We start from the raw sequence: 13,724 nt of genomic DNA, 5'->3' as shown, positions 1-13,724 counted from the left end.
CTTCTTTGCATATATAATTATCCATGTTTTTATTGACTTTGTATAGCAATAGACTCGCTAGTGATACATAAGATTATCACGAGCATGATCACCGCTCGGTATTGCAATTGCTTGTAGCAAGGTAGAACAAAAATTATTATTGTTCACACTTTACATTCAAAGGTTTTAGGCTAGTTTCGTGAGCTGAGCTGCAACCCCAGGTATGTAATCCTGAATTTAACTCAATTTTCAGAATTATTTTCCTAATTTACCAAATAGATTGAACTCCAGCGTTTAAATGAGTTTACAATAATCAGCCTCTAGACTTGAATTCTGTACAAGATTATTTATATATATATTTGTATATATATTGCGGATTTGGATATGCGCAAAACGATGTCCCTGTCATTTCCCGGTTTCTCTAATCTATCAAATTGATGTCCCATCCCTTTTTTGCAGTATTGAATCAACTTCAAACAGCGGTTGCTTGGATCCTTGCCCTTGTGCTAGGGTCCAAAAGCCGCAACTCATTTTCAATCGTTTGAGGTCTACATATTTAGATATAGCCCCCACAACCCCAAATAAATTAAGCCCTTTAGATTTAGCGCGAGGACGTTAGTTTCGAATTTTCCTCGACCTGCTTACTGCAAAGTCATTAGTGTAACAGGAAATGCTGAAAATCTATTAATTGTTCTTGCATGTAAATATAGGTCGCCACGGATTCTACAATACCGGTAATCCAGCGATTGTTTAAGGCCGCAACGTACTTTTTTGGCTTGTGAACACCAATTACAAATCGATAAAAGTTGAGAGCCATCTTGATTTAAATTGCTAGTAATCTATCAAAAATTTAAATTTATTTTTCATGGTAGGAATGAGAGAGAAAAAAGACGATATGTTCGGTTGTGCGATTATAGGATGATGGAGTGTTTGGACTTTGGTTGAGTTTATGAAATAGTGTGTATACATTGAGATATAAAATGAACATTGTTTTAGGATAAAAGAATTGGGGAGATTATTGTTAGGACTTAGGAGAATGATATTTATGCTCTATGTTTTGTTAAATGCGCTTTACTTGCCTTTTTTTATTTTTTATCTATTACTTTCTTTTTTCTTTTCTTGATCCATACATTTCATTACTGTTTATTATTATAAAATGTTGATTTATAAAAAAAACCTTAAATGTAATATATTTGTATGATAACAAAAAAAAACATGTTTGAAAAGTTAGTGATGACTTTTTATATATATAAATATAATATAAAATAATTAAACCATAAGTAAAAATAAAGCGCATTAATTTTTTTTTTAAAAAAATTCGAAATATTTAATAATTTTAAGGTGTCAAAATTTTTAATTCCACAAGCTTGAGAATAAAATGCAAAATATATTAAATTTGAAATTAAAATTAAGGTATTTTATAATTTTTCTACAATAATATAATATATCCACTAGTGACTAAATTAATTTTTTTTATAAATTAAAGTTATTATTTTGATCTCATCTATTTTATGTGCATAAATTCTAAATATTAAGATTTAATTAATGTAAGCTCTTTTTTTAAGTAAATTCTTTTAAAAAATATTTAAATAATAAATTTGATAAACAACATTTTATTTTAAGAAACCAATATTATTTATATTTCTTTATATTGGATACCATGATTAATTGAAATAATTAAGTTTCTTTGTAGAAACTAAAGAAGATATGTGATAAATTATAAATAGGAGGTCTTTTGTGTGACGGTCTCACGAATCTTTATCTGTGAGACGTGTCAATTAATACACTTAACATAAAAAAAGTAATACTTTTTCATGGATGAACTGAATAAGAGATCCGTCTCACAAAATAAGAGTTGTGAGACCGTCTCACACAAGTTTTTGTCGATTATAAAAAAAAATGCAACGTTTTTTGATTTGAAAAAAGAAAGAAAGAACTAATGCATAATTAAGATGAAATAAGTGTAGCAGTAATATTTAGTTTAATCTACAATAGTTTTAATTTTAATTATGATAATAATTGAGTAGTTTTGAAAATATGAAGTTTTTGGCAATCTAATTTAGGGATTGAGAATCATTAAAAAAATTACTTATACAAAACAAAAGATTCATATTGTCAACTTATAGAACAAAAGATAAAGTCGGAGTAGTGTGTGAAATTAGGAGTATGCATATGATTTCACTTATTGTTATTGTGGTTTATTGATTGAATTAACTTATTATTCTATTTTGTATAAAATTTGACCATTTTTTCCTTATTATAAATAGTAACATTTTATTCTTGTGCACATATATATTTTAATTGGTGTGTGGAGTACTGATCAGAAATATAATATAGTGACCATATTTTAGATCGTGGAAAAAATTAAATCATATTAAATAATTATATATTTGGAGTGAGTTCAACGAGGGGCACATGTTTTGGCAGATGAAAAACTGTAATGGCTTGGTTTGTTTTATTTTGTAGATTAGAAAAATGGGTTCAAAAAAATATAACCAAAAGGGACAATTTCCGTAACAAAAAAATGTGTGGACAGAGTTTAGTTTTAACCTACATTATATATTATTCTCAGGGCAGATCTAAACTCTAAATAGTACTGGATCTAAACCCAGATAAATAAGTTGTAATATAATGTTTTGACAAGGAGTTTGGTAGGTTTCGGGTTGAAAATTTGAGGTCCAGGGATAAAATGGTCAATTAGGGATTACATGAGTAAAATGATCATTTTGCACCCGGGTCGTATTAACAGTTCTGGCAGTGTCATAAACACGTTTTGACATGTTTTAAATATTTATGTTATCACGTTTATGACTTTTTATGAAAAATACGTTGCATGCTTGATTTTAAGGAAAGTTACGTATATGCATGATTTTGATAAGCGATGAATATGATGACATGTTTTGAAGCATGAGAGTTGCTTGTGACTAACATGTATATGTATACGATGATATGTAAGGTCAAGACTCAGTGGATGTGTAATATTGTCGTCGATATGCCGTCGCCGGGTATCCTGGTTATACGTAGATGGATTTATCGAATAGAACTGATACGAAAGTCACAAATAAACTGAATTCAATTAAAGAAAATGAACACGTATATGATAATATGTTGATACATGTTTTGACATGTTATGTCTTATTACGTTTAGTTTTTAAGATCACGAGACCAATCCAAATTGAACCCGTCGGATTTTGTCCAAGACGGGGTGAGGCTAAAAAAAGGAAGGGGAAGATTTGGTTCCAATTTTTTCTCGACGGATTGGGTCTTGGAATTGATTAAACCCATTCCTTTGCCATTTGATAGGTAGATTCAATGCTCACTGTAGAAAAATGTTTTATGGAGGGTTAAACATGAATTCCATAAATTTGGACCAATGATGATGATAGATGACAAGTATAATAAATCACGGTATTAGTTTATTTGATTGCATATTTTAATCTGGTTAAGTCCATCTTCCTATATATCTTGTATTATTGATCATATGAGTTACTTATATTTTATGTTGGATCCAAACATGAATTCATCTACACAATTTATGTCTTTCAGGAAGAGTCCAAGTTTGATGGAATATGTGAATGATCAATAGTCATACGTTCGATTCTTTCTATCAACAATTCTTCGAACGAGTACGTCGCACAAGGTTTGTCCAGTGCAATTTACCCGATTAACTTGATTTGCAGGTACTGCATTATCTCGGGATTCACCTATATATATATATATATATATATATAATGCTTGATTAATGGCAGTATACCATCAAATCGATAGCCATTTTCATTGAAGACAAGCCATCTCGCCATTACTATTGTGGTCCCCCTATCCTTTAATTTTTCAGGCGAAGCACACAGTTTTGTTGCTATGGAGTCCACTGTTTTTGTGATGTCGCAAAACCTTTGGTAGCTGTTGACAGTCTAACACTACTGCTTGTTTATAATTAGGACATTGCTTAGGACCACAAAGAATTATTTAAACGTTGTCGATGGAAAGGAAATGCTTCTAAAACACGAATCCATGATTCTACTTCGAAATCTTCTATTTTAGTTAGTTGATATCCCAGTGATCAGTGGTTTAAATATTTTTAGAAAAATATATGTATCTAATTTTTATTATAAGTTATCTAGGTGGATGAAACGTGAATTTCAAAATCTAATTTTGTTCAACTTTAAAATTCTTAAAAAATGGAATTATGTTGGATCAAACATTACGTCAAGGGATAATTGTTAAGATTAGAATTTGGACCTAACTCAACCCCAAAAGCTAGCTCAAAGGGGAGAATTGTCCAAGACCGTATATAAAACTCTCATGTATTTTATCCAACCAATGTGAGACAACTAACACACCTCTTCACATCCAGGAATGAACATCTAGAACGTAAAGTTTACAAATGACCCAATTATGGACAGAATGAGTGACTCAACTATGGGATGTCCAACACATAACTGTGAAAACTGCGCTCTAATACCATATTAAAATTGAAACTTGGACCTAACTCAATCCCAAAATTTAGCTCAAGGGAGAGGATTGTCCAAGATCATATATCATCGTCTTCCCTTGATGAGATAGGGAACCACTTTGGCCATTGTGCGTTCGAATTTTGCAAGCATTATAAATTCAATAAAAGCCAATTTAAAATATATTGTTTTTAAAACTTAAAATGAAATGCAGCTTTTGTTCATTTGCTAATAGGGAGATGTTTGTAAAAAAAGTGGTGGTCTTTCATCATCATCTTTTTAAGATCAAACCAAATCAAAATCTCACTTATGCAGATGTATAAAATCACACGACGCAAGTTGAGTCGTGAGAGCGTTTGGATTAATGAATTAGATTTAGAGATAAATAAATGTTTGATACGTGGAAAGGGTCAATTTAAAATGATATGTTCTATTTCAAATGGCCAATCATTATTTCCTTTTCAATAATAAATATCGATAAAGCCACAACGTAACGAACAAACACATGATAATACCATGCATGTGAGACGCCGCCGCACAACAATGATTAACGCTATTTTATTAAATTGATATTGATTTTATGATTCTACTAGACCATGACCAATTAATATAATTATCTTACAACCGTTCAATATTAATTTTTCTTTAAAAAAAAACACTATATCCACTTGTTTGCCTATTGTAATTCTTATTGTAGCTAGGGTTATCGAATTTCCGTCTCTCGGGGTTAATGTGGTGACTGGGGTTCGGGTCACAAGTTGTATCGAGACATGATCTCAAGTAACATTTTTGTTTTTGTTGTTCAACTATAAAAGAAAAGAATTGTAATGCCCGATATTTTATTATTGTAATCTGAAATGATTAATTGATAATTGATGTGATTATAGACGGAAAGGAACCGACGGAAAAGACAAAAGAAGACCTGAGATATGTGTGAGGACAGAACCCCTCGCGCATATGCGCGAGCATGGCAGAGAACCTCGCGCATATGCGCGAGAAGAGGACGCGCATATGCGCGAGCAGTTGAAAGATACAAGTGTCGAGACAGTAGGTCTCGCGCATATGCGCGGGGTCAGGGCGCGCATATGCGTGAGCGGTAGAACTCTTGAAGGCCGAGACCAGTAGGTCTCGCGCATATGCGCCGAGGAAGGTCGCGCATATGCACGAGACGTGCTGGACAAGGAAGGAGCCACCTATCCTTGCCATGCATGATATATATATTAAATCCTTCATTCACTCAGAATCAGCAAGAAAGAAACAAGAAGACCTCAGGGGAAAGCTTCAAGGTCTTAAAATCATAGATTTGTGATTTGTGTAAAATCCGACCGTCCGAATTTCAATCCGACTTGAGTTTTGTGCTCCTCTCGATAAAGGCTTCAAAAGGACATAAGTTTTCTTATGTTTCATTATGATTGAAAATATGATATTGAAGGAATCAGGATATGACTGATATTATCAGTTCCTGAGATTGTTGTTATTGTATAATCGAAACCGGATCGAAGAACGGATACCGTATGAAATTGTTATCATTTTCAGATTTGATTTGATTGAGAATATACAGATTTGGTATCGAATTATGTTTGTTGATTGATTATGAGTTGAGATTGGTATCTGTTGATATTTGTATTGCGGGATATATCGAGATTGCGTTGTTATGCCGTCGAAACAGAATTAGATTGAGTTCTGATTATATCCAGTATTGATTGAGTTATATATTGATATTGTGCTACTCGATACTGTTATTCCAGAGTTGGTATTGAAGATTTCGAAGAACGATCAGAGCCAGACTGATATCGATTTTATTGATTAGACTGATCTACGAAAAGAAATGTATAAATCAATGTCAAATCGGGAAGATACGACTCGAGTTAGATTCAACTTGAGTTTCCCAAAATCACATACTTTATTTATTGCATTGATGTTTGCAATTCATGAGATTGATATGCTTAGTCTATTGATTTATAGCAAGGCATGTATAGAGTCTTGGGCAGATGTGCCTAGTCTTTGGCAGAAGTATAACCGCCAAGTCACTGGACTTTTGGTGTATCGATGGGCTTAGGAGTAGAGCGACTCTTAATACAGAAATTCGGTACAGAATGCCAAAGTCTGGGAATAAGAACGTACGACCATCTAGGTGGGAGAGTAGGTGGGAGACTGTTGCGTTCTTATTCAACTGGGATCCTTAGATTAGAGAGGAGTCGAGTCAGAGATTATGAGTCAAGAGTTTGATTTACAGTTTTATATTGATACATGTCTTTCAGAGTATGAAATAATTGTTCCATGCTTTTATATCTGTTTATATGATTGCATGTATACGTTGTTTATATTGGGAATATATTTCTCACCGGAGTTATTCGGCTGTTGTTGTGTTTGTATGTGTGCATGACAACAGATGGGACATGATCAGGGTCGAGAAGAGGATGAAAGATTGAGATTAGCATGGAGATTTGGACCCAGAAGTAGATTGATTTCATCACTTGATATATAGTGAATAAACCATAGTTTGTTATGATTTCTTTTTTGTACCAGATTTGTACTTTTGATCTTGATGTTGATCATTGTAAATGAAATAAGATTTATTTCATATGTTGCGCACTCATGTATTTTTTTTTAAAAAAAATTTATGACCCAATTTATTTAATTGTTACATTTGATCCTAATAATGATTAAGAAGATGAATTAGCATCCGGGTTCCCACAAGAATGAAAGTATAAATTCTTGCATTAGTTGGTCAACAAGCCAACACAAAAAGTAATGAATTTGAATAAACTTTCTTTATTAAATTGCAACAATAATATGGGGTCAAATATCCAATTATATGAGAATTGGAGGGGTAAACTGAAACAACCCCTACATTTTTTTTAATTTGCATTCAAAATGACAAGTAACTTTAAGAAATGGGAAAAAGGTTGTCAGGAGAAAAGTGCATTATCAAAAAAGTGGCGAGCAAACTAACTCATAATTACCATGCTAACAACTCCAATTAACAAAGTCAAGCAACATTTGGAAAAGTGTCTTGATTAATAATTTAAATTAAAATTGGACAGAAACTAATAAATCAGAGTTTTGCATTATTCTTGTTGGCTCTTAGTTAAAATCAATCGACTGAGTAGTAATCATTTTTGCCCAAGTAAATTGTTGAATCTTTTTCCAGATGAATTTCGGGCAGAAAATTGGGTTGGTCGTGTTTTCACCCGTCGTCGGAGGAAAAAACTTATTTGTTTCATTCTACATATCTAGTATTTTTCATGAAAAAATCTCATCAGAAAAAAGTAACGATAATCAAAATACTAAAATTTTCTATTAATTTACCCATTAATGACTAATTTAATATTTAAGGACTGAAACAGCTCTTATTTAGACACACTACATGTAGTCTTGAAAAAATATCATGTCATGGTAATAAAAAAATACGAAGATTAAACAAACTATTTCACAATGTACGATTATGATATTTGAGTTTGTGTTTTAAAATTATAGAAACAATACTTTTATGAATTATTGGGCACTACAGATATTCGAGGCTAAAATAAGAAATATATGAATCTATTTTTGAATGTTTTAATAAACTCAACTCGAATTCAGGGTGTGGCCGACGTTGATATGTCGGAGTCATACGTTAATTAAATGTAGTAAATATCTACAAGGAAAAAATAGGATAATTGGTTTTTTTAAACATAATTCAGAGCTTGAATAAATTAAATTCCAACCTGGAAATTAATTTATATACATGCATATCGATAATATGGTGACAACCAAATCTAGCTGTTCGGGCCCTCAGGTGGGCCTCGTTTTTTCAGCACTTTCTCGTCATACATTTCGCCATTTTCTCATGATAAATCAATTAATAAATTTTTAAAGCATATAAATTGATAAAGATTTTTTTTGCTCATAAATTAATAATATTTGGCACCTTCGATAGTTGGGAAAAAATAAAATGAGAACTAAGTTTTTTTTTTTTCTGGATTAATTAAATAAATTATTCGTTATCTAATGCTAGAGTAGTTATCCATGTTGTGAATTCAGAGCCGGGCATGTGTTACATAAGGCCTGCAGCGATTCTGGAAGAATAAACCCAATTAAAACTGAAAATAGAACCTAAATTACTCCAAAGTAGAGGCAAAGTCTTTAAAACACAGAAGATCGACGATGGAAGTTGCGGTAACCGGTCAGAAACCGAACAAAACTAGTGACACTCAATTTTTTGGTTGTGCCAAAACTTCACAAAATTAATATGAAAATATAGGTCTCATAGTAGGGTTTTCAAATCCGGACTCAGTTTGAAATTTTGGCCAACGTCGACGGAGATATCGTTGGTCAAAGTATTAGTGTTTTCATCGTAAAGTTTTGAGAAACACTTTAATATGATAGCAAAACTAGCATACGTCAAGAGCTTTCTGAAAATATAGTTGCTTTTAATTTTTAACAACGGACGACGATAATGCCAATCAAAATTGTCGAAAATGTTGAAAAAAAAATTATTAGCAATGACTTTCCCCAATGACTTGTGAATATTTCATGGAGAATACCAATCGACAATCAAAATCTAATCTAATCTCAAGATTGTTATTCCCGTATATGTTACTATTGACCAGGCACATGTACAAACAGTTATTGACTATTATTCATGATAATTAACGTACTGGATTGCATGATTATTTATCATTATACACAACTAAGCATGAATAATTTAGAATCTATTTTTAATTATTATCACATGTGACATCTGATATGAATATAATAATAATAATAGTAATAATAATAATAATAATAATTATTATTATTATTATTATTATTATCCCGATTATAATTTTCGATTGGCGATCATTGACTCCAAATATGTGAAATGCAATTGGAGAGGTTCATCATTTGACACATGCTATACTTAATCATGCATGCTAGCATAATGTAATTTGGAAAGTGACATCCACTTTATAAATAAAAAACATTAAATTATATCCACTTTTTTTTTTTTTTTTTTGTTTGTTTATTAAGTGAATCTCGTAATTAATTAGTTCAATAGGTACAACAAATTTGTTAAAAAGATTTTAAGAAAATTTGAGATTTATTATACTTTTTTAATCAAAGAAAAGGAAACAATAAACAAGAAATTGCAATATTGGTTATATATATTTGTCATTGTATGCGTCGATGCTTTGCTGATTTGGCGACGACATGAAACTGAAATTTGACATTATAGAAGTTCAAATTAGAAATAAGATCAATAAAAAATTACAATTTTCGGAACATAATTATACAACTACACAACAAAATTGTTATAAATATATATACTTGAGTGAACTTTTTTTAACCACTGGCATAATATATATACACACACACACACTATGCATATACATATCTCTAGTGTACAATCGCAGCAGAATACAAATATACATTATTAATATATTGAAATATCTATTTTAACCGAAAATCTTTCTTTGATAAATCATCTAATAATAATAATATCGTAAGAGAGTAATATTTTTTAAGATCCAATTTTAGTTGCCGATAAATTGACATTTTATTATATCGTTGCGAGAGATTGACGAAGTCTTCCTCCCAAAGCCCAACCCACCCGAAAAATAAAAGAAATACAGTTTGCAGACAAACACAAGAAACAGCTCACAAAGCTCTACGCCCACATCCATTCATTACACATTCACTCCTAGAATTTTCCGAAAGCTCACTCTTCTTAACTTCTCTTCCCTCTTTCCTTATTTGTATTCACCAACTAAAAATTGCTGCGTACATAAAAATGGATCCATGCCCGTTTGTTCGTTTGATCGTTGAATCTCTAGCTCTTAATCTTCCTTCCGCCACCAGACCCGCCGGATCGGAAGTTCACCCTTCGGCCACTCCATGCTACGCGAAGCTTAAAATCAAGAACTTCCCTTCGCAGACAGCCCTCCTCCCGCTCTGCGGCGGTTCCCGGCCCGCTGCCGCCAATTCAACTGAATTAATCTCATCCTCTTCTGTCGGCTTCCACCTCGACACCGACGCACTCCGCCGCCTCTCATGCAAACCCGTTTACGTCAAAATCTCGGTTTTCACCGGGCGAATGGGGCGCACCTGTGGGGTCCCCGGTGGGAAGCTGCTAGGGTCCGTTAAGGTGTGTGTGAACCTTGGCACTGCGGAGACGAGAAACTGTGTTTATCAGAATGGGTGGATGAAGATCGGAGGCGGCGGCGGGGGGGATCCGGTGGCGAGGCTGCATGTGACTGTCCGGTCTGAACCGGATCCCCGGTTCGTGTTCCAGTTCGGGGGTGAGCCGGAGTGCAGCCCGGTTGTTTTTCAGATCCAGGGAAATATAAGGCAGCCGGTTTTCAGCTGCAAGTTCAGCGCCGACCGGAATAACAGGTCACGGTGAGTCATGCAAAATCCAGCGCATTTTTAGCCAATTTTGTGTATCATGTACTAACGTGGACCAGGCGCTGACGGAGTTCGCTTTGTTTGTTGCATAGCATAGGACCCGCCAGGCACCCTTTCTCTATCATTCTTCCCTGGAATTCGCTGGTTTTGATTGGACTATATATACATTTTTTTTAATTTTTTTCATATTTTCCTTTTAGTCTATCATTTTCTGGAAAATTATAAATTTCGCCACATAAAATTTTGTTTTGGTCTTTGGTTTTCGCTTTAATTGTTTTTGTCGCAATGTTAACGTAGTTTTGGATTTTGGTGGCGTGACTTCTCTCATTGCTTATATGTCTGGTTTAGACAAAAATGAGGCAAAGTTTTTGTAGTAAAACGAAATTAAAAGTGAAACCAGACCAATTTACTGGACGAACCTTATAATTTTTCTGTCATTGTTTAGGTGTGCCTAAAATTTTGAAATTTCTTGAATAATTTATGTTGCCATTCACAAGGCAAAGAAGTATATTTCCCATTTCGTCTTTGCTTTAAATAGTAATTAATTATCTTGCAAATGCTCAGTTTGATTTATTTTGTTTTTTGTCAAGCAGAGGATCCTTCGCTTTAGGTAGTTGTGATGTCAACCAGACAACCACCATTGATTCTCTTTGCATGTGCAAAGATTTGTTTTTTTTAGCTTAACTTTTTGCTCAACCAAACTTAATTTTATTATGTTGTAACCCTATGATATAAAATTATATGTTTTATGAATTTACAAAGTTTCCTTCATCAGTGCCAGATCCCTTCCTTCAGATTTTAACATGAACAACAGAGGATGGATGAAAACGTTTTCGGGAGACAGGGACAAGCAGGGCCGGGAGCGGAAAGGATGGATGATAATCATCTACGATTTATCCGGCTCGGCTGTTGCAGCAGCCTCTATGATCACTCCCTTTGTACCGTCGTCCCCCGGCTCTGATCGTGTTTCTCGTTCTAATCCTGGTGCTTGGCTCATCCTCAGACCGGAAGGAGTCTCGATTAGCAGCTGGAAGCCATGGGGTCGTCTCGAGGCTTGGCGCGAGAGAGGACCAGTCGATGGTTTGGGTTATAAATTCCAGCTCGCAAGCGACAATGGCTTAACTAGTGCAGTCCCTATCGCTGAGGGTACTGTTTTGTCAAATTTGATCGGCACAAGAGTCAAGACTGCTGCATGTACATTTTACATGAAAATGTCATTTTGAACCTATAATTGTTAATGCTAACTTTGTATATGAACTTAGGAACATCAAATGTTTAAATAAGTTATTTGAACCTTGATATTTATACTGATTTCAAGTTAAACTTCCAACAGGTACTATGTGTGTGAAAAATGGTGGGGAATTTTGCATTGATAACACGAGAAAAGAATCGGGATTGAGCTTGTTACTGCCAACGCGTGGATTCGTGATGGGGTCAAGTGTTGAAGGCGAGGGAAAATGCAGTAAACCAATGGTTCAAGTCGGTGTGCAGCACGTTACATGTATGGCCGATGCGGCCTTGTTTGTGGCTCTTGCAGCAGCCATAGACCTTAGCATGGATGCTTGTCGGCTCTTTTCATGTAAATTGCGGAAGGAGTTTAGTCTCGAGGAACACGAGTCACTTTCTTGAACCTACCTTGCAAAATATATTTTGGTGAAATCTGCAGTGAAAGCCATTGAGTTATGGAGAACTCTTGGTTTGAGCTTGGAAGATATAATGTTAAAAGTTAATCTTCCGCCCTTAATTTTATTTCAAGAATTCTTCGTTTATTTTCAATCTTGTAGATAAAAGTGTGACCACATTTTGTGCCGTAACTTTCATAATTATTTTTTAGAGATTGGAAATTTTTAACCTGATAATATATGTATATTTCTTCATTAAATCAGAAGTGATTCTGTAGTGAGCTGATGTATCACAGGATGACATTGTAAAGGTATAAATATTTTGAGATGTTATTTATTTATTTATTCGATTGCATGCAATTAATATGTTTCTGCTCTACGATTTTGAGGACAATGGAGATCTTATTTTATTTGCATGTATATGGTGGCAACCCGCATAAATGCCAACTATTTTCATATCAGATGAAAATTGTGAAACTTTCCTGATTTGGAAGTAGCGTATTTTACTATCCTCACGATATCTTATCGTGTCTCTTACTCTTTGATGATGGGTTTCTCCGGCACGTTGACTATGAGTCTATGACCATGGATTGTCTTCTTGGCCAATGGAACTCTCTCTCAATCACTGCTGCTGACGAAGGGGAAATTATTTCTATAAATACTAAGTTGGTTGGGAAAGAAAGGCAGCTCACCTATGGGCCTTGTTGGAAAGACGTTGATTAAAAAAAAAAAAAAAATTAAATGTGACAGTCAAAATAATGTGGCGCCTTATGATCAGGAATCCCATTTCCAATGCAGAGGATGTGGAACGAATTCTGGCTATGGAACCTTGGTCCTACAACCGAGCTCCACTAAGTTGGAGAGATTTCATATGGGTGACGTTGGTACTTTCCATACATATACATGTTTGGATCCGGGTATTCAACAAGCCACTAGAAGGTATGATCTCTGACATTGGTATGCTTCTTGCGCGCGATATAATAGTGGGGTAGCAGTCAGTGTGAGGCGGATGAACATGGACGGTGTTCCGTGTTTGGGTTCTTATATGCGGATACTGGTGATTATTGATGCTACTAAACTTGTGTCCTGCTGGGTTCAAAATCTAGACCAGTAGTTTTGGTTCTTCACTACCGACAATTGTGGTCTTACCTTTGAATCGTGTCCAAATATTTATTCCCTTAGGTATTGATCACACGGGGAATATTTCACCCTACCTCATGGGGTATTGCCCCCATGAAAAGATTAAAGGCCCAAATTTAACCACATATATGCGGGGTTCACCAATTCATATGCGGGGTCCATC

The 13,724-nt window shown here is 34.2% G+C and overlaps 1 protein-coding gene across 2 annotated transcripts; it reads left to right on the top strand.

The window, feature by feature from the left end:
- Positions 1-10,037: 10,037 nt before the first annotated feature.
- Positions 10,038-12,766, top strand: LOC142546112 (uncharacterized). Of its 2 annotated transcripts, none has more exons than XM_075653631.1 (3): positions 10,038-10,793; positions 11,581-11,945; positions 12,133-12,766. In XM_075653631.1, the coding sequence occupies exons 1-3, from the start codon at positions 10,186-10,188 to the stop codon at positions 12,426-12,428; spliced, it is 1,269 nt and encodes a 422-aa protein (XP_075509746.1). In that variant the 5' UTR covers positions 10,038-10,185; the 3' UTR covers positions 12,429-12,766. The 2 variants fall into 2 exon arrangements, with proteins under 2 accessions (XP_075509746.1, XP_075509745.1); XM_075653630.1 differs by having other exon boundaries at positions 10,040-10,793; positions 11,575-11,945.
- The last annotated feature ends 958 nt before the right edge of the window (positions 12,767-13,724 follow it).

Source organism: Primulina tabacum, chromosome 5 (assembly GCF_025594145.1).
Source record: "Primulina tabacum isolate GXHZ01 chromosome 5, ASM2559414v2, whole genome shotgun sequence".
Taxonomy (NCBI): Eukaryota; Viridiplantae; Streptophyta; class Magnoliopsida; order Lamiales; family Gesneriaceae; genus Primulina; species Primulina tabacum.
This window is presented reverse-complemented; position numbering and strand designations above follow the sequence as displayed.